Source organism: Stegostoma tigrinum, chromosome 36, assembly GCF_030684315.1.
Source record: "Stegostoma tigrinum isolate sSteTig4 chromosome 36, sSteTig4.hap1, whole genome shotgun sequence".
NCBI classification, from domain to species: domain Eukaryota; kingdom Metazoa; phylum Chordata; class Chondrichthyes; order Orectolobiformes; family Stegostomatidae; genus Stegostoma; species Stegostoma tigrinum.
The window spans coordinates 15,522,071-15,543,886 of NC_081389.1; the positions used below are offsets into that span (position 1 = coordinate 15,522,071).

General features: G+C 41.4%; 1 protein-coding gene across 5 annotated transcripts in view; it reads right to left on the bottom strand.

Annotated features, from left to right (window-relative positions):
* Positions 1–16,470, bottom strand: part of celf6 (CUGBP Elav-like family member 6) — an 889,174-nt gene extending 872,704 nt beyond the window's left edge. For 4 of the 5 annotated variants that reach the window (XR_007246473.2, XM_048520804.2, XM_048520805.2 and 1 more), the window contains exons 1-2: positions 16,066–16,470; positions 13,789–13,871 (exon numbers count right to left, since the gene is read on the bottom strand). Coding sequence is in view for 4 of the 5 variants with exons in the window: in XM_048520804.2 (XP_048376761.1) it covers positions 13,789–13,871; positions 16,066–16,306 (324 nt within the window). In the remaining variant the exon portion in view is untranslated. The remainder of the gene's footprint in view (positions 1–13,788; positions 13,872–16,065) is intronic. The other variant, XM_048520803.2, reaches the window with a different exon arrangement.
* Positions 16,471–21,816: the final 5,346 nt, after the last annotated feature.

Consider the following 21,816-nt stretch of genomic DNA (forward strand, 5'->3'; position numbering starts at 1 on the left):
TCCACTCTGAATTGCTACCTCCTAGAACCTGAGTGAACATAAAAGGTTAAGCCAGAAGATGATAACTCTGCCGGCAAGTCTTCCACTTTTGTCACATGGACAGCTAGCATAGCCAGTCAAAACATTGCAGGCCAGGGTCAAACCATTATCTTCAGGAATTCCCTGAATACAATCCCAGCCATAGCACTGTACGGCATGGATCGGCAACCACATTTCTCATGCCACGCAGCTGGGGGTGGGTGGGATTGAACCCTGAGCTGTTGGCATCAATCAGATACACATTGGCCATTGAGCCACTGAGATGACCAGTCAGTCAAAGAGGCCAGGTGACTTTGGCAAAATGCGCCTTTACATTTTGGCAATTTACACAGTGATGATAAACAACTCCACTGTGGTGTCCTTCACACAACAAACCAGGCACTTCTCCCGCATAGTTCCAAAGAAGGGTCAAAAGACACCAAATGTTAACTCTGCTTCCTCTGCACAGATACCGCCAGACCTGCCGAGTTTCTACAACTTTCGTTATTGATGTGCACGGGAATGGATTTATAGGTTGATAATCCTGGCTTTTTTGTAAGTCTCAGAGAGGGACTCAAGGTGTGTTACCCACTGCACCACAGAAACTTTTCCAATAGACTGGGGACTAAAGAGAATCATATCACACAGGGGGAAAAAAAATTCTGAAAGGCTTTCATTTCCATAGCTCCCCAATGTGTTTTTCAGTCCGGGGAGACTTCTGAATTTCATTCACCGTTGTAAAGAACCTCTAACTTGCACACAGCAATCTCACGCAAACAGCAATGTGATAACAACCAAATAATTTACTTTTGATCTTTATTGAGGGATAATTATGGCCAGGATGCCAGGGAGAAGTCATTCTACCCCACTTCGCGAGAGAGGTGTTGGCTCTTCAGAATACAAGGGAAAGTGATGCCTAGTGGTATTTTCGCTAGATTCTTAATCCAGACACCCAGGTATTGTTGTGGGAACCTGGGTTTAAATTCCATCATAGCAGATCGTGGATTTTGAGTTCAATTTTAAAAATCTGGTTGAAAATCCAATGATGGCCAGAAATCCATTGTCAATTGTTGCAAAAATCCATCGGATTCACTAAGAGTATGATATCTGTAAAATTAGTCTCAACTACTATTAATTGTCACAAAAAAGTTGGCTATCTAATGCCTTTTAGGGATGGAAACTGCTATTCGTAGCTGATTCTGGTGTATATGTGACTCAAGACTTACAGCAATGTGGCTGACTATTAAACTGCTGTCTGGGCAATAAATGCTGGTCTGGCCAGCAATTCTCTCATGCTGTGAATACATATTAAAAAAAACATTCATCCCATTAAAAAAACACATAAGGGGGAAGTCAGGATCTCGGTCTAATATGTGCTCATCTACATTTCTGAACTTCGAGCAAATCTGGATTTTATGGGCTGTCCTCATTCTAAAATTAGTTTGCATCTTCCAGTGGAATCTGGTGACTTCCCAGAGTTGTATTTTTAAACTCCTGGACTCTCCTTATGACTTGTTGGCAAATCAATCTGTGAGTTCTGAGAGACCAGAATGTTTCAACAGGAACTCTCTTGCAATTGTCTCCAAGGTAAATATAGCCATGGAAACACCCCTAAAGCTATTTGTTGCTAGCACAGATAGATAACATCATCAATTCAAAATCCCTCGTGGATGACAGCAAAGAATGGACACAGCAGTCAATACCAGCTTATACTTTGCAGAGCAAAAACTAAGTCAGAAAGCCAGAGGAAGAAAACAAACACATACTGTAGCAGATGATTGCACTTCCTTTCTTTGTGCAACTGAATCATTCATTTAAATTGCCATTCGTCCTTTTCTAAATGTTAAGTTTCTACAAGTATTAACAGCAACTAGAAGTGGCCAAATATTTATCAAAGCAAAATTAAATATTATGGCCTGCAAACTAATCTATTGATTTCTTGTACGGTTTTATGTGGATTTTGACCTCCAGAGCTTAACAAAGTGAAAATAAATATTTAATTATTTCCCTAAATAAAAATCAATATTTCCCAGAGTTAGCTAAATAAATTGGTCCCATAAATTTTCAAAATGTGCCTGTGACAATTGGACTCTCCTTGAAGGGCACAATTTTTCCCCTGCTGTGGGTTGGAAAGGTAATGACAGGACTCCCAAAGTAGGCATTTATTGTTTATTTCCACAGTCAATAGCGTTCTAATTATTCACTCAGACTCTCGCAGCGCACTTTCCAGAACAGGCATAATGACTGCCGTTGTTCTCGGCCAATGTGCCTGCTCCAAATTCCTCCTCCTGCTCTCGAGAGGTGCTTAATGCCAGAAGAAATAAAATTTGAAAAAGAAATCTGATTTGTGCGTATACACCTGCACAAGAACAACAGATTTCCAGCAGGCGTAGTGTTTCGCTTTTTGCATTAATTGTGACTTCAACCTTTCGTGAGACCAACCAACAGAGGGAGTCCAGTTCCTTTATCCTAACCAAATAAGTACCAACAAAATGTGGAGAAGCTTGCTTCTCTCGTTCTATTATGCAAGTTCAGAGGTGCTCCTGCTGTCTATAAAGCCCTATGTCAAAATGCAGCCCTGTAAACTCGCGAGGGAGAAACAGAAAGAGATCTCACTAATAGGAAAGTTGAAGATCAACATGCAAAGCAAGACCCGTCAGGGAAAATTAGTATTTTTATTTAAGACAGGTCTACTTGAACCTCGTGCACAGGGCTCAGAGGTTTTCTGGAGTCATGCATACTGGCCCTGCCTCCCACCCAGAAGGTCTGGGTTCAAGCAGTACCTGATCGGTGGGGGGTTAAGGATGGCCAGTGCAGGTTCAGTATCAGCCTTCCAATACTGCGAACAGTTGGCTGGACAGCTGGCTTGCAATTCAGGGCGATGCTAACTTACACAGGTTCAATTCCTGCACCCGCTGACGTTAACTTGAAGGCCCTGCCTTCTCAACGTCTCCCCTCACCAGAGGCAAGGTGACCACCCCACATGAAACTCACCACCGGTCATCTCTCTCTACGGAGACAGCAGTCCTCCGGGACTCTGGTAACTTTGTCTTTACACGGCAACGGCAGGCACGAAGATCAGGAGGGATCCCTGGTCAGCCCATGTGATAGAAAGGACATCAGAGCCTCCACCACCCCTACCTGAAGCCATACATTTAAAAGTGCATGTTGCTGCCACCTTTCAAACTGCCTGAGTGAATTATAACAACAAGGACACCTTCCCCTGGAATAGATCCACTGAATGATGATGGGAGAGTGGGGTGGGGGGGGGCGTGACAAAGAAGAATTATAGAATCCCTATAGTGCAGAAGCAGAGCATTCGGCCCAATGGGTCCATACTGATCCTCCAAAGAGCATCTCACCCAGACCTATCCTATCTCTGTAACCAGGGCTAATCCACCACGCCTGCAGATCCCCTGACGTACAGACTCCGCACTTCAGTCGCCCAGGGGTGGAATCGAACTCAGATCCCTCCCGCTGTGAGGCAACCATGCAAACTACTGAGTCACCGAAGAGGGAAGGGGAAACAATTTTCTCATAAACTGAAAAGTACATAAAATATACATAAAAACAGAATACAATATTAATCAGAATCAAACTTTCTTCCTTCAAATCAAACCCGCACAGCAAGACACCGTGAACCAGCAGAAGGTAAGCAAAATTAATGATCACTTCAAGATTGTAGCTACCTCTGAACTGTCTATTATTCCCTCTTCAATGGAGGTAATTTTGTTTTTTTAACTGCAAGTCTTTATAGTCCCAGGGAAGAGGTGTGGAGCCCCTAAACATCATGCAGCTACTTTTCTTAATCGCAGGGAAAAAGAGTGAGATCCAGAAGGACATCTGCCATTAAAAAAAAGCTATCAAATTCATTTTCACATTTCAATCTGCGAGCATGCCAATCATTCAATGTTGTTTCTTAATTAAAAACAAAATTACTGTCAAGGTGAACATTTAAGGTCCTGTTAATTTAACTGACTGTTAAAATTGCTGGCAAAAACAGATACACACACACACACACACACAGACACACACACACACACACACACACACACACACACACAGTGAGCTTGCTTCAATTCCCCAGCAAACAGGCAAGAGAAAATGAACACAGGGCCATTGACAACGTGAAGGCCTTTACTCCTCTTCCACTGAATTGGATATTTAACTGCCACCCGACAAAAAGCACAGCTTCCATTTCCAATCCTCTTAACAGTTAAGATTGGAAGGTTGTCGAGAATTTCAGCAGGTTAAAACATGGCCTTTCAGCTTCCATCGTCCCCCAGTGCTGGAGACAGTTATTACGCATCCTCATATCTCACCATCTCTTTGCAATTGCTGCCTATTAGCAACAATGGCTTGCCTGTAAATCACTTCGCCTTATTTATGCTAAAATCATTATAATTTTGCTTCTGCCATTCATTGAATTTTATGCGCAGTTACAGCTGTTTAATGTAAGTTGCAAGATCATTCTTTAGTATAAAACCTGGCATTACAGCGTTCGCTATTCAGTGTAAATCATTATTAGTGGGTGCCACACTCTGTGTACATCATTGTTAGTGTGAATGGGACGGACAGTTGAGAGCGATTACTTCCCGCATGTACTACATTTCTCCGAGATGGTCTATTTTTGCTGCTTGCAAAACAAAACCATTGAACAATGTGTTGGGCTGAAACTCGCCAATCCAGGCTCTGACCCCTCTGCAGGAAAGCGACCACGCAGGAAGGGTTGTGAACTCTCCAGGATTGGAATGGGAGCACCAGCAATTGCCACCTGGGCTGTGTAAATGGCAAAGTGCAGGGTTTCAAAGGCAAGTGTAATTTTGATGGAAGAGTGCCATACACCCTGTCTTCAACTGCTGTATGCATCACGCATGCAGTAGGGAAGGAGGAGAGTCCATTAAAATTGTTTGGGTGCAGTCAACCTCGTCAAATAGCCTCATCCACAGTATAGGAGAATGACAATTAATTTCACTATCTCTTCCACACTTCCCCACCTTACTGCTACCCTACATCAAAGTCCAAATGATCATGGAGCAAGCTCCTCATTCTATATGCTGACCAATAGAATTGGGCTCATCACTAGCATGTTGTTACTCTGGGTGAATACTCCTGTGAGTAATCTTATCAGGACTCTGAATATTTTTGAAAGTTCACACTGATGGGGCACCCACAGACAGAACAGTTGCGCAACACTCTCCCCTTACACAGACACCAAAGCTTCTTTGTTTTTTAAAAATTCTTCGGTGGGATGTTTGTATCACTGGTGAGGCCAGCATTTGTTGCCCATCCCTAATTTCCCTTGAACTGAATGGGTTGCTGGGTCATTCCAGAGAGCAGCTCATAGTCAACCCCGTTGCTGTGGGTCTGGAGTCACATGGAGGCCAGACCGAGTAAGGCCAGTCGATGTCTTTTCCTTTAGGATGTTTGAGAACCGGAAGGGTTTTTGAACCGCAGTCAAAAGTTGTCAGCATTGCGAAGACTGGCCTTGTATTCCACATTTTATTAATAGATTTAAATTTCAGCAGCCACCCTGATGTCCTCAGAGCCATAGCCTTGCCTGCTGGATTACCTGTGGGGCAACATTATCACTACACCACAGTGAGGTAGTTATTTGACTCAGCCTGTTCAGATTTGTGATGACACACATCTGGAGCAGGCGCAACTTGTTCTCAAGCTTCCTGGCCCAGAGGTAGAGACATTACCACAGCATCTTAAGAGCCGCTCCCATGAAAGAGATGTAATTGTTACAAGTGATGTATGCTCTGCTTTGCATTCTTGGCCAGAGCTAATAACCGAGTGACATAGTCGAACCAGCTACTTGACAACTTACAGTCTACAAGCAACCCTCACAAAGGCAGTAATCGCTGTCACTTCCATTTGTTTGCTCAGATAGTCCTGTGCTCACAAGATAGAAAGTGTGCAGAAGTATTTGGGTTACTGTCAACGCCTGGTTAGAATGCAAAGATTGTCCTTTGTTAATACCCAGTCTTTCTTTCTGAATTCACTGCATTATTTTCCCTTTGTGTTTGATTGGAGAACCTAGCTGAAGACTCAAAGATCTTTAGCTGCAAAGCAGCGCCGAGGTTCCACAAAAAATGAACTAAAATGAGGAGGAGAGATTAGGTTTTACCTACATTGAGTTTTGAAAATGTCAGGTTGAATGAGAAAGGGGAAACTGAAGGGAGAAATGAGTTATCCACAATTGAAAATCCTGGGGACAAATGCTTCTGTCAGAGCATGGAATTTCATTATATACTGTGAAGGGTATACATGAGAGACATTAGGTGGAAGGCAAGTGAGAATAGCATTTAAAAAAAGAGAAGGGTAAGAAAAACAGGAGAACCACAGGCACATAAAAGACAGAACATAGAAAGAAAGGAAAGTAAGATGGGAGAGGAGGAGAGTGAGAGAGCTGAGAGAAAGAAAGAAAGTGAGAGATAGAGAGAGGAGGAAAGAAACACAGAGGAAAAAAAAGTAGAGAGAAAGAGAAAGACACAGACAGAGAAAGAGAGAAAAACAGAGGGAGTGAGAGAAAGAAGAGAGGAAGGATGAGAGAAAAATAGAGAGAAAAAGAGAAAAGAGAAAGAGAGAGACAGAGAGAGAAAGAATGAGAGAAAAAGAGAAAGATGCAGAAAGCAAGAGAAAAGAGAGAGGAAAATAAAGAGAAAGAAAAATATGAAGAGAAAGAGAAAGAAAGAGTGGAAAAAGAAAAGAAAAAATAAGAGTGAAAGAGAAAGAGAGAGAGAGGGAAAGAAAATGAGAGATAAAGATCTGCCCCTTATGATATGTATATTAGGTGTCAGAGCTTTAAATTGGGCCTAGACGAAAAACCAACAACAGAACTCAATTCGGCAGCAGCGCACTGGAGAGGAGATTAGTTGAGACTGTCGGACGCTAAAGTATAAGGCACAACATGTCCTCAATAGAGATTAAATGAACAGCAGCCAACCAATCAAACCACTGTATTTGCAAGCACTATGATCAAATTAATAATACTTACACATGTCATACTGCAAAGGTCATAGCAGCAGACTTTGTCTAAAAGTACAAAGCTCGACAGTACGAATACAGATTGAATTAAAGTCAAACTTCAAAATGCACAGTAATAAATGAAAAGGTATTTAAACAAACCAAAGAGCAGATCAGCTGAAGGTGTTATTTTATTATTGACTAATGCACAAAGAATAAGACTTAAGAGCTACATTTTGACTGCATGTAAAAAATGTACAAAATAAATGCGCAGGTGGAACAAAGCTCAAATAAATCAAATCTTGAGGGTACTGAGATTCGGTGCTTCATCATCCATGACATCGCCTGACTCTGTCCTCAGTTTATCCACTGCAGAATGCTTCATTCATCCCTTTGTTGCCTGTATTCCCATGTGCATGTGGTGGTCGTCCTTCATACTATGCTCTGGAGAGGATATATTTGTCCTTATCCCAGCCATTGTCTGCCATGCCCTCATCCACACTGGATATCATTCACTCTCCCCAACCCACCCATGCGCTGACCACACACTTGACGAGGCTCTAAATGAAGTAACAACTTGATTGTAAAGTACTCCAACTTATTGCCAAATCCCCCAACCTTGCAACTACTTATCTCTACATTATCTCTACACAATCCTTCAGCCCCACAACCCTCTGAAATTCAAACACTCAGTCAGGGGGAACCTGATTGAGGCCTACAAAATCATGAGGGGTATAGACAGGGTGGATAGCAAAAAGCTTTTTCCCAGAGTGGGGGACTCAATTACTAGGGGTCATGAGTTCAAAGTGAGAGGAGGAAAGTTTAAGGGAGATATGCGTGGAAAGTTCTTTACACAGAGGGTGATGGGTGCCTGGAACGCGTTGCTAGCGGAGGTGGTGGACGCAGACATGTTAGCGTCTTTTAAGATATATTTGGACAGGTACATGGATGGGCAGGGAGCAAATGGACACAGACCGTTAGAAAATAGATGACAGGTTAGACAGAGGATCTTGATTGGCGCAGGCTTGGAGGGCCGAAGGGCCTGTTCCTGTGCTGTAGGTTTCTTTGTTTCCTTGTTTCACCTAACTCCAGTCTCTTGAGTTTGTATCATTCTAATCACTCTGCCACTTTAGCTACCAAGGCCAAACCTCTGGAATACCTTCCCTAAAACCTCAACTTCCTCCATTAAAATACCCCTTAAAACCCACCTCTTTGAAGCTTGTGGCCATTTGTCCCCACAGCACCTCATATGGCTCAGTGTAATATTTTGCTATGAAAACTTCTTGTGATATGTGTTGGGATGTTTCATGACAGGAAAGAATTCTTTAAATGAAAGTTCTTATTTTGCAAAGCTAAATCCAAGCATGTGTCAATTGCTCGATAAATTGGATTAACAATATGAAAGCTTACAACTGTCTAATGTGACACTGAACTCTAAGGACTGGGGGGTGTGATTTTTCACTGTGATGATGTTTCATTAACTGGTCTTGGTTGGTCTTGTGGTGGGAACATGGAGCATGCATGTGGTTTTCCTGAATTAGACAGCAAGAGAAAACAAATAGCCAGAATTCCCCTTGCTACCAACTACCGATCAATCCTCTAAGATGTTGAAGAGGAGGGTCAGGTTTGAGTTGACCTTCACAATCTGAGTTCACACATAAGAGTGGTAGGAGAAAAAGTCAACAACAAAACTGCAATAAGCCAACACCAGAGAGAAGAGAATGGGAGGAAACCTCCATAAGTTGGTGAAGCTAGAAAACAAATCATCCCATTGCTGCCCCATCTTCTTCCTCACACTTCCCCACTACAGTTGAGCAATGTTTTGGATGTGGAACATGTACAGAGTGTAAAGTGAAACTGAAGAGCAGAAACAAAATATCACAAGGGGACAACTATAACACTGCCTCTTGGGTAACTCAAACATCTGGCTAGAAAAGGACTTGAGGAGATAAGTGCTTATGAGCAAGCTGCCCAATAGGGAAATACATTTGTATGCTGGGCATAGTGACATGAAAAATAAAACATGGGTTTATTTGTATGGTTTGATACACATCAAGTCATCCACACTCCAACCATGAACACCATCCAACAGTTGCTTTAAATATTCGTCCACGTAACTCTTTAAAGCCCACAGCTGCTGAATAAATGCTGCTATCTGTTCATACCATTTGCAGCATCACTGTGGAGTTTTCTACATCTAAGAAACATGGTAAATCAATGTCCTAGTCTCCAACACTGAGGCAGTTCAAGAAGCAGACTTGCTATGGTCAAACTGTTTAATACTCTGCTTGTCAAGTGTATTCATTATTAATTCCAGTTCAAATGCAGTGGGGAAAAAATACTCAGTTAAAAAAAATTCAAATCAAGCACATCTAAAAATACTGCTCAGAATGAACCATATTTTAGCAACACCAGTGTAGTATTCATTAATAAATAAAGCCAGATGCAAAGAACTGGGAGCAGAGGTCAAAAAAAAAGTTATATTAATTCAAGCATCATACATCAAAATGGATCACAATGGAATTGAAAAGAAAGCCCATTTTTCCTTTCAAACTATATAAAGAAAACAAGATATCTTTTAATGTATCTATTAACACTTTCAATACAGTTACTTTAACTGCATCATTTAGCTTGTATTTCTCATCCATTTGGAATTTCAAAGGAAGATAAACTGTCATACAGATTGCATTTTAATTAGGAAGAAGGAGGAATTTTAGTGTTGAAATGAAACATTTCTTATCCACAATGCTCCATACCAGGATAAGATTTGTTCAACGCAGAGAAGAAATGTAATTATACATAATGGATTTGGAACAGGTTGGGTATAGATTAGTACTGATTCCAAGATTTGAAGAGGAAGTAGAATTCAGGCGAAAAGAAAATTGAGGTGTTACCTCCATAGCTTTCTCTGTTTGGACAGGCTTGGGATAAACACAAAGTATGCTTGAAGTCAATCTCACGCAATCAAATATTTTCCCACCTTTGTGCTCAGTTTTGGAGTGAAATAATCTCTGGTCACAGTAACAAGCCAGACACAATGTAAAGTACCATCTTACAATCTCTCAACAATGTGTGTTTACCCCAAGTTTGGATCAGGACACTCTATTTCAATGTAAAGCTTGATCTATATCTGTCAGGTTATTGGACTGCAGAGATACAAATGTCATTCGATACTAGACAACCTGATCTGGAATTAGATCTTTGAAAACTTCGATTAAAGGGTTTAGGACCTACTTGATTCTTGAGGAACATAGTTTTCATGGTAAAAAGGAGATCTTCATTAATCCAGGTTGGAGTTAACACCAGGTCCCAGGGATCATCAGCTACACTTTGTCAGCTATCTCCTGCTGGTCTGGTTAGGTCAGACAGTATGGCCTGCAACACTTTATCTCAGGATTGTGGGTTTGAGCAAATGCTAGGTGCTTTGAGTTTAAAATTTGAGGCTATTGTGGCACAGTGATAGCGAAGTTGGCCCTGAGCTGGGAGACTTGGGGTCATAAACCCACCTGCCCCAGAGGTGAGTCAAAACATGTCAAATCAAGTTCATGAAAAATATGTCATCCACTACCTTCACTCCAAAGCTTCTCCCACAATGGTCAAGAATAGTCCAAAATGTTGCAGTGCAGGTATCCTATGAAAGCTTTCCCAGCAGCAAGCTACTTCTTAAGTCATAGGATACAACTGATGATTTTCCTTAGTTTACCTTTCGACTGACCTCCTCCACTCCAAATTCCAAGCAAAAACTCTGCATTCCTTGAACTCTTGCCCCTTGTGCATCTCTAACCTGTTCCCTCTCCTATCTTCAGTCATGTTCCTCACCATCTGTCGCTATCTCTCTTTTTTTGTACACTCCTCCTATTTGACCAATAATTTGGTCCCGGGCCTAAGGGCTCCTTCGCTCTTTATGCAAAACTGAAGTGAGGCTGCATTTCTTTTGAAGAGCATGAGCATATTTTACATCGAAAAGGCTGCAATGAGATGCTGGAGTATCAAAAACAACTGCGCAGTATCGCTCCCTCCTCCTGACTGTCAAGAGTGATCCTGCAACCTCTTCGTCCTGTTAGTGGAATTGAGAGTTAAACAACCAAGAGGGGACAGTGGAGAGTGAAGAATGCTAAATGGTGACTTTACAAACCACAAGTGGGACTACAAATGCAGGAAGCTCCAAGCATCAAGTGAAGTTATGTATCTGTGTGTTTCTTTATGGTTTACAGCTCAGAAAAACCACAGCAAATGTGACAGCAATTGTGAAGCCCAGAACCATGAAAGTACATATTTAAAAAATAAACCAGCAGGCTTCAAGGTATATTCAAAGCCAAAATACGGAAAACTACATTCAGAAATAAGCAAAGGAACATTCAAAATTAAATACAACCTTAATCATTAAGAAAGTGGAGGATCTTATTTAAAATAAAAAAGCAATTTGACATTAACAGGTTTGAAAACAACTAAGATTAAGTGCACCGCAATGAAATCTTACACCATTGAAACTTCCCATTGTACCAAGGACAATTTCACAGGATACATTTGTACAACTCAATAAATAGCAAATGCTGTACTGAATTAATTGTTCAATTTCTTTTTAAAGGTGGAAACCTCATAGGGGATTGGTTAATGATTTATTAACTACTCCCGAAAAGACAGGATTGCAATTTTGCCTTTTCACAACAGCTAGAGATAAAGAAAATCATTATCTGAAAAAGGTATAACTCTCTCTCAGAGCAACCAAACTGCTACTAATTACAAACAAAACAGTTTTCTACACAAAAATAAATGTGTTCAAAGGCAAATACGAAGATAAAAATATTTGCAATCCGATATTGGAAGTGCTACTTATACAGCATTTCCCACTGGTACAGAAGTAACCTGTGGAACTACATTAGAATGGGAATGGAAAACCTATTGTAGAATCAACAATCCATGTCAACAGGCAGTGAAGAGCCCCTTCTTTAATACTAGTGTTCACACCACTGACGAATGAAAATCTTGCCTGATTTTTTTTTAATGCAATAAATATTCATAACTTTCGATGGGAAACATCAGCATCTGCACAGAGAGGCAAAGCCCTAAAGAGCACTCAAGCCTGATGCAGTGTTTATATAATAAAAATTTCACCAGCCCTACAGAGGAAGACTAGAGTTTCTCTTGTCAACCTTTGGCATCAAGTGCGGTGCCTGCTGCAGAAGATTGGCAAGAACCAGACTGGAATGAGTAACTGCGCCCGGTGGGCTCGGAAATGGACGTATAACGTGTTGCTAATCGCGTCAAACCGCAGCTCTTAACCCTTCAAATTCGCGCTTGCCTTCCGCTGTATTGCTTTGGTATTGAACAGCACAATTGGCTTGAAACGAGCTACCTCCCCGTCACAAGAGCTGAAATGCTGGACAGCTCCCTGCTTCCAACTGTCAAAGACGCATTATTGGAACATTGTATGATGGGCATGGAAACGAACCAAAGGCGAGTTCTACAACGAATGTCAAGGCTGACACCAATGTCACGAGTAGGCGGGTCTCATCTAACTACCTTGAAATTAAGCAGTGCAGATAAATGTCAAGTGTGACCACATGTCTGGCTGAGAGAGTAAATTTCAGACTCAAAAAAAAGTATAGATGTTGCAACCGTTTCACATCCTCCAGCAACTTCTGGGACCCACCATCTCATGCCAGGTTAGAAAGCACCCCCATTTTCATTGCTGCCAGTTCAAATGGCAATTGCAACACAGCAAGACAATATTAACACTTAAAACAGCTTGCCCCTATTTTTGTCTCCAACCCCTCCCCATGTACTCAAGAATATGGTATTCATGGCATCAGTATTTATCACTGTCTGCTTTACTTGGACACAGGAGCACAGACAACAGTAATCAATATGAATGGTACGGTAATTCTTCAACAAAGTCCCTTGGTCAAAATGGGAAGTGTCAAGTGGAATTTTCAAAACTCATTTCCAATTTAATATTTGCATCACCCCTCCCTCCAGCCTCCAGCTTGGTAGAGTGAAGGGTCTTCCTCATCTTGTAACAAAGCCTGTTACATTCATTCGCCTTATCAGCTTATATTTGCGACTTGAACAAGAATGCAAATACTGCAGCATGACGTATCCGGAAAAAAATTTAATTCAGCCCATGGCAGCTCAGAGGGAAGTAGATTCGGCTACAAAAAAACCCCAGCAATACAAACCAGCATTTGCAGAGATGCAAAATAAAAGAAATTTAAAATCCAGGCATGACAACGTCTAATTCCAAGCTCAAAACACACGTTTTAGAAATGATCGTTAAGTGCCAAGGTAGAAAACATGTCAAGGAAAGAAGGGATCAAAAATGTTGGAAATAACACCACTTGGGTATCGTGCCAGTCTCACGTGCCTTTTACACAAGCAGTTTGCTCCGTGGGACAGGCAGATCTCATTTCAGAAATTAGGAGCAGTAATGCACAGTTTCTCAATGAATCTCTCTCCATCCCTTCAGCCAGTGTTTGCACTCTGTGAAATCTTGCAACGATTTTGCCTGCTGCAATGTCAAGTTCTGCGACTGACAGGACAGATTGCTACGTTATTTTTATGTGCAGAAGGTGCTGGGAGCATCGGAGGGTGGGATAGAAATTCATGAAAATAAACCCTCCTTTTCTGCTCTGCTGTTGAAGCAACTAGTACACTATGCATGTGCACCATTGTTAACCAGAGCTTTCACAAAGAGGAACTGCCAAACACTGCGTCTCACAAAAATACTGAAGTGGGTGAAGGGATAAAAGGGTCAGATCTTTCATATGGTAAGGTAATAAAAAAAAATTGTCCACTCACCCCTGGTAATGTTTTCTGCTCGTGCAAAGCACTCTGAGCTTTAAGAGCTGAATCTCTGGCACAGTATGTGAGGAAGGCACAACCTGTGTGAAAAACAGAGCGAGTTACTCAATACCACAAATGCTAGTGCCTTCACTTCATTAAATGCCGCACACAGGGCAGTGAAAATTTGCCTCAGTGCTGGCGTTTCACTACACATCTACCTTTCCCAAGCCAGCAATTTTACCTTGCTTCCCACCCAGAGTAGTTGCCCTGGTCAAATTAAATGCAGAAGCCGTAAGGAAGTAGACAAAGTACAGAAAATGGTTTGCTTTACTAAACAAACTCAGTTACAGACTTTTTTCAGCAGGTTCAACTAAACATCAAATTGAAATTTTTAAGCCAAATCATAATCTTAATTCAATCAGTCCAGTACTAAGCTTTGCATTTTAAAAAAGCAGCAATTGCTCAGAAAGGGGTTGTGTATCATAACTGGTTCAAGTTACACATTCTAGAGCACAGACTTGACTTGTAGTACACTGTTCTGACAACCAGTACATCAACTTAGCATGAATTCTTCAATATCACTGCAATGCTCATGGTGGACAGCAGTATCCCTGGTCTGCAACTAGGCATATTCAAGTGACAATTAATGCAAGGGAGCTTTCAGTCAAGATTATTTCGCTGCAAAGATGGGCACAGCAAGAAGACCCACCAAGCTACTGATTGCTGCCTGGTTAAGACAAAACAATTCATCAAGGACTCCTGGAAACTCAAAGCTGAACTATACTGTGTGAACACATCTTATTAGTATGTATTGCAACAGATGTCAATAGTTTGGCTGCTTATCATGGCTGTTTAAGATCCAACAATCCGTCTCTTTATGGAACAAGAACAAAGCAATCATTTGCTAGTCAGGTATAGCCTCATCAGCATCCGTGTTAATAAGATTTGACTATAAATGGGTGTACATTAATGTCCACAGTTTATTGTCCAAGCTAAAATTATTGACAACCACAGTTACATGAACTCCAAAGCCCAGTGGAGGAGAACGTATTTCCATTAAGATCTACATCCCATTGATAATTTAACACAAGCTAAGGTCAGCCAATGCATGCAAATGATGATATTACTTGACATTTTTTTTGTTATCCAATTGCTTGCCTGCAACGTTATCTCATTGAAATGTTCAAGTCTAGTTAGTAATAAACTCTCAGGAAGAAAGCAGAGATAGATAGAAAAAACAAGTAAAACCTATCCACACACACACACACACACACACACACGCACACACAATCTACAAAAATAGATCTGAGTTGAAATTGCGCAACTTAACTTGGGGCCAATGTGATTTACTGCAACAGAGCGAAGTCACTGTGAATCTGTCTGTGTCATTAAAAGGCGATGTGCCACACATGGCTCAGGATTCGAAGTAAATGCAAAAAAAACACCCACACACACAAAGGTCCACGGTGAAGTAACAAATCGGACAAAAGTGTCAACCTGGCAGTGTCAAACCTTCATAGATTCAAATCGGATCAGGAGCTAAACAAAAACTGAATTTTGTAAAAACTTTATCACGGTTTCAGCGCCCGGAATTGACAAAGATGCACTTTTAATCCTTGAGCCTAGATTAACCAGACACACAGTTCTGAATGTCATTTTTTTATTGTTTGTTTGCAAATTTAGCCGTGTATTTTCACAAATAAAAAGGAGAAATTTGCAGGGAGGGAGGCAGGAGAGAGGAAAGGTGCAGCTCTCACTTGAGCTCTGCACGCACACATATACACACAAAAACACACGGAAATAAACTTTTCAGCGTCCGTCATTTTTGGATGAGGGTCATTTTTAGTTTTTATTTTAGGCATGCAAATCAAAGGTTGTCTAATTCCGGACATCAAAAAAAAAGCACAAGAGATCAGGTTAGCAAATCACTAAATAAAAAGTGTTTGTTTTATTTCTGGACACAGAATGAGAGGGAGAGAGAGAGCGACACACAGAGAAAATCCGCTCTCCAGCTAATGAGGGGGAATCGGTTGTTTGCAATTTCTCAGGAAACTTTCATGACAGGTCGGTGGAAAGTAATGGGGAAGGTGTGACACATGGCAAAATAAATAACAAAAAAAAAGAACCTTAAGGTGGTCAGATGTTAGCAATGAAAAGCCGGAGAGGAGGGAGAGCAAAATAAAGTCAGTCATGCTGGGTTTGAAATTAACACACAGACAGACACATATACAACGCTGCTCCGGCGTGTCTTCATTGAACACATTGAACAGAAGGAGACTCGGAGCCACAGACCTTTGTGCATACCGGTGAAACGATCCTTCAGCACAGTCAGTTCATAGATCTTCCCAAATTCCTCGAACAGCGGCTTTAGGTCTTTCTCCTCCAGATTGCGGGGGATCTGGCCGATGAACAGCTTGATGGCGTCGTGGTCTTTCATTGGGATGGTGTTTTGACTGCCGTGGCTTAAGCCGTTCATCCGGCTGCTGCCGCTGCTGCTGTTGTCTAGCTGCACTCCGTTGGTTACAGTGGCCATGTTCAAGCGCTCTATCTCTCTTTCTCTCTCTCTCTCTCTCTGATCGCTCACGTCAGCCTCTAACTAGGAGACTCTGCAAGTCCTGACGTCAGGATTGCATGGTTGGTGCCGAAACAAATGTGGCTGGATTCACACACGGTCAGGAGCCTTAAAGGTACAGGAACCCTCTCTCCGGCTCAGCCTCTAAACACACACACACACAGATGGACCCACCCCAACACAATCCAGTGTGGATAAGAGTGTATGTGGGATTACAGTGTACACGCAGATAGACGGATACCCCCGTCCCCTACACAATCCAGTGTGGATAAGAGCGTATGTGGGATTACAGTGTACACACAGATAGATAGATACTCCTCTCCCCTACACAATCCAGTGTGGATAAGAGCGTATGTGGGATTACAGTGTACACACAGATAGATAGATATCCCTCTCCACACCTTAATTGGTGTGGATAAGAGGGTATGTAGGATTACAGCATACACACACACACACAAACACAGGCACTCTTTCACCACAATCATGGTGGACAAAATGGTGTGTGGGGATTAAAGTATATATTCACACACAAAGCCAAGGTCTTTTCCCCAAAGCAGGGGAGTCCAAAACTAGAGGACATAGGTTTAAGGTGAGAGGGCAGAGATATAAAAGGGAGCTAAGGAGCAACTTTTTCTTGCAGATGGTGGTGCGTGTATGGAATAAGATGCCAGAGGAACTGGTGGAGGCTGGTACAGTTACAACATTTAAAAGGCACCTGGATGGATATATGAATAGGAAGGGTTTAGAGGGATCTGGTCCAAATGCTGGCAAATGGGATTAGAGTCATTTATGATATTTGGTCAGCATGGACGGGTTGGACCAAAGAGGCTGTTTCTGTGCTGTCCAACTCTCTGATTCTATCTTCCTCTCTCTCTCTCACTCTCTCTCACATACACACACACACGCACACACACACACACACACACACACACACAGTAACAGAGGTTAAATGATGATTAAAACTGACACACACATAGATACCCTCTATCAAGCCATCTAATGTGTAGTCTGGGTTATATGAGTGTGTTAAGCCACCCAAACACAAGCACAGGACAAGATTTCTCTTTAACCCACTTCCTTGCTGAATCACTGTATCTCATAGCTCTTGGACTGGTTCCCAAGATTGTAGTGAAAGGTTAAATGTGTAGATTATTGCAGAGTACATTTTGTTTGCCAGACAAAATGAAATGTTCCATTTTTCAACTTCTTCACTGTCAGTTTCATTGTTACTCCTTCTCAGTATGAAGTAATGGGGTACTTGATCAGCTGCCGTCTGGAGTTGTTGCAAGTTTGTCTCATTTGTTCTGCCCAACATCTGCTCTGACATCTCACCATCTAGTCCAGACTGGAGCTTCACACTGAATCACCCATCCCAGAAAGGAAAATACATGCATGTGAAAGGGAATGAGAAAATGAAAGTGTGTGAGAGAGAGCAAGAGAGACAGACAAACAAAGAGAGACAGAATAAATGACGGGGAGAAGCAATGAGAAAGTGAAGCAGTGGAGACAGTCAGATGGCGAAAGAGAGTGCAGAAAGAGAGAGAATGACAGATGCAGAGAGACAGAACTAAATCGCATTCTGGAATTTACGAATAATGTCCTTACCTTCTTAGAAAGTGGCAAGAATTTGATTGTTATCCTTACCAAACTAACCCTGATGATTCAGCACCACAATTTTTTAGCAAGAACCAAAATAAATGGCACAATTTCCTTGTGAAGTACAGAGTGTGTATATTCCAGTACAGTACTAGCACTGCTTCATGAATGAGAACTGACTGAAAGTTGAAGTATATAACAGTCTTTTGAGTGTAGAGGTTTGTGAAGAGGAGAGTGGGCTATAACATGAGGATAATGAACAAACATACACAAAATAATAGCCAATGGGATGATTTTCATTTCTGGACATTAATCACTTACAAATTAAATAATTGCCCCTGAATTCAGGAGTTTTGCATTAAAATGATTGAAGTATATCTACAATATTCTATTGTGTATTCAGAACAAAAGATTGCAGTGAATTTACTTAAAATTTGGCACAAATTGAATAGTCTTCTTCTGTGGTGCAAGTTTGCATTATACCTGAGTGTTTTAAACCTGGCAAGTTTACAGCTTTGATCATCAGATTACTGTCAAAGAGGATGAGAGGTTAGCAAGAAACTACATTGCTTTATGTCAGTACTTGCTATCTGAAAGGTTTCTATCTTCCAATGGAAGGGAGTTTTAAATCGGTAATACTGGTGATGAAAACAATGGCATCACTGCTGACAAACTGCTCCTTAAACCACACACACATGAACCTGACTTAAAAATAATTTGCCAAAGAATTAAAAGGAATAAATGGTTTCAAAAATATGGCCACTCAACTACAAAGATCATTAAAATGTCATGAACAGGTACTGAAAATAATCAAAAAGGTTAGTGGAGTGCTGTTCCTTTTGTAAATATACTCAAAGAGAAGTCGTATTTCAACTGTATGAACCACTGGATTGATCATACTTGAATGCTGTTAGCCACCTGGATACCAAACCATAGGAAGAATGCACTTAGTCATTAAGTCATAGAAACAGACCCTTTGGCCTAACACATCCATGCAAACCAGATATCCTAAATCAATCTAGGTTCATATTCCTCTCAACCCTTCGTATTCATGTACCCATCCAGATCCCTTTACTTTGAGGAGTGCAGTACAAACTTACCAGACCTGTGGAGTTAAATGAGGTGGAGACGTTATGCAAATTAGGATTATGTTGCTCCAAATTTGGAAGATGAGAGATGATTGAATCAGTATTTTCAAATTATTAAGCAGAACAGGTAGTTCAGGAGAAGACAAACTACTTCTGCTGATTGGGGCAACCAGTAGGAGGAAGCGTAAGTGAAAATATTCGGGCTAGACTTTTCAAGACTGGAGCTTGGAAACACTACCACACATAAAGAAACAATGGAAATGTGAAGCCCTCTTCCAAAAACAATATTGGGAATTTTGCACTGGAACTCATCAGCCAAAGGTGTTGGGAGGTTATGGAGCACATATGGGTCACACATTATCTATCACCTCATTAAATGGGAGAACAGGCTGGTGAAGCAAAATGACTCCCTCCTGTTCCTTATCCCGAAATTTCATCTTTCCATAAACAGTCATCAGTTTGATAGAAAAATGTTTAGTATTGGAGAGAAGACAAACATATTGCAAGGCTTCTCACCTGGGAACTCATCAGGACAAATGCAAGAACGCCAAATTTCAAACAGTCACAACAATTTATACTACAGGAGAAAATTGATAAGATAGCAGGTTCAGACTGAACAAAGAACAAAGAACAAAGAAAATTACAGCACAGGAACAGGCCCTTCGGCCCTCCAAGCCTGCGCCGATTGAGATCCTCTGTCTAAACCTGTCATCTATTTTCTAAGGGTCTGTGTCCATTTGCTCCCTGCCCATCCATGTACCTGTCCAGATACATCTTAAAAGACACTATTGTGTCTGCATCTACTACCTCCGCTGGCAACGCGTTCCAGGCACCCACCACCCTCTGCGTAGAGAACTTTCCATGCATGTCTCCCCTAAACTTTTCTCCTTTCACTTTGAACTCATGACCCCTAGTATTTGAGAAAGCTTGGGAAAAAGCTTCTTGCTATCCACCTTGTCTATACCCCTCATGATTTTGTCGACCTCAATCACGTCCCCCTTCAATCTCCATCTTTCTAATGAAAATAATGCTCATCTACTCAACCTTTCTACATAGCTAGCACCCTCCATGCCAGGCAACATCCTGGTGAACCTCCTCTGCACTCTCTCCAAAGCATTCACATCCTTTTGGTAATGTGACAACCAGAATTGTATGCAGTACTCTAAATGTGGCTGAACCAAAGTCCTATACAACTGTAACATGACTTACCAACTCTTGTACTCAATATCCCATCCGATGCAGGAAAGCATGCCATATGCCTTCTTGGCCACCCTATTGACTTGCATTGCTTCCTTCAAGGAACAATGGACCTGAACACCCAGATCTCTCTGAACATCAATTTTCCACAGGATTTTTATATTTACTGTATAGTTTGCTCGTGAATTAGATCTTCCAAAATGCATCACCTCACATTTGCCCAGATTGAACTCCATCTGCCATTTATCTGCCCACCTCTCCAATCTATCTATATTCTGCTGGAATCTCTGACAGACCCCTTCACTATCTGCTACTCCACCAATCTTTGTGTCATCTGAAAACTTGCTGATCGGACCATCTATACCTTCCTCCAAATCATTTATGTATATCACAAACAACAGTGATCCCAGCACAGATCCATGTGGAACACCACTGGTTACAAGTCTCCAATTTGAGAAACTCTCTTCTACTACTACCCTCTGTCCCCTGTTGCCCAGCCAGTTTTTTATCCATCTAGCTAGCGCACCCTGGACCCCATGCGACTTCACTTTCTCCATCAGCCTGCCATGGGGAACCTTATCAAACACCTTACTAAAGTCTGCTTAAGCAAAATATTGCCATGGAGGGAACTTTAGGCTCTACAAGTGCCTCAGTAGTACAATTTTAAAAAAACTGAACAATATGAATGTATTCCTGTTGTTTATAAAGAATGGATACCCAAGAATGGATATCTGTCACTTTTGGTGAGTATAACCGGACATTGTACAAGCTGAACTGGTCATCTGAAATTGGTTATTCACGTAACAATTAGCACACCGACGTTTGTTTAGCTAGTGCTCATTTGTGGGACGCATTGAAGAGTAAACATTTTATTTTGGGTTTGACAAACACAGGCCAGTTGAGTACATTTATGTAGTCAGTACTCGGCCTATGACGAACAGCCAAATGCACATGTGGTTTGATTCACTCAGCTAATCATTGGGATTTGCAGCTTATATATTTAGGTTTTGGGAACAGTTAACAATCGATAGACAGATTACCATATTATTATCTGAGTACCTTTTTAAAAGAAAATTGCCAATTCTTCTAAGCTTTCAATGACGTAAATATTTTTAATCAACCTGTTCAGTGATATTTTTGCATACCTTTGGAGCAGGTGGGATTTGAACGCAGGTCTCCTTGTTGAAAGATAGGGACATTACTCATTGCCTCAGTATTAATCCTTGTACCTACATGATGCTCCAGTCCACTCTACATGTACCTCCCTATCCAACACCGTCCAATTCCTTCAAAATCTGCATGTCTCACCTTGTACTTAGTCATATCTGTCTCCCCGACTTTGTTCCCACTTTCTCTTTGTATCTATTGCTGCACAGCTAAAACATAACAGGTATTTTGTACACTCCTTCAGAGTTGCTGCCACTGCCAACACTGAGATTGGAGATAATTTCAAATTGATCAGGAACTGAACGGTTCTCTTGCTGTCATTTTACCTTACCAATGCCACCAGGAGGCACTGTTGAGTAATTCAGAGGGCACTCCCTCCTATATTTGTCCATCCGCATATTGATACCAATAATACAACTTTTT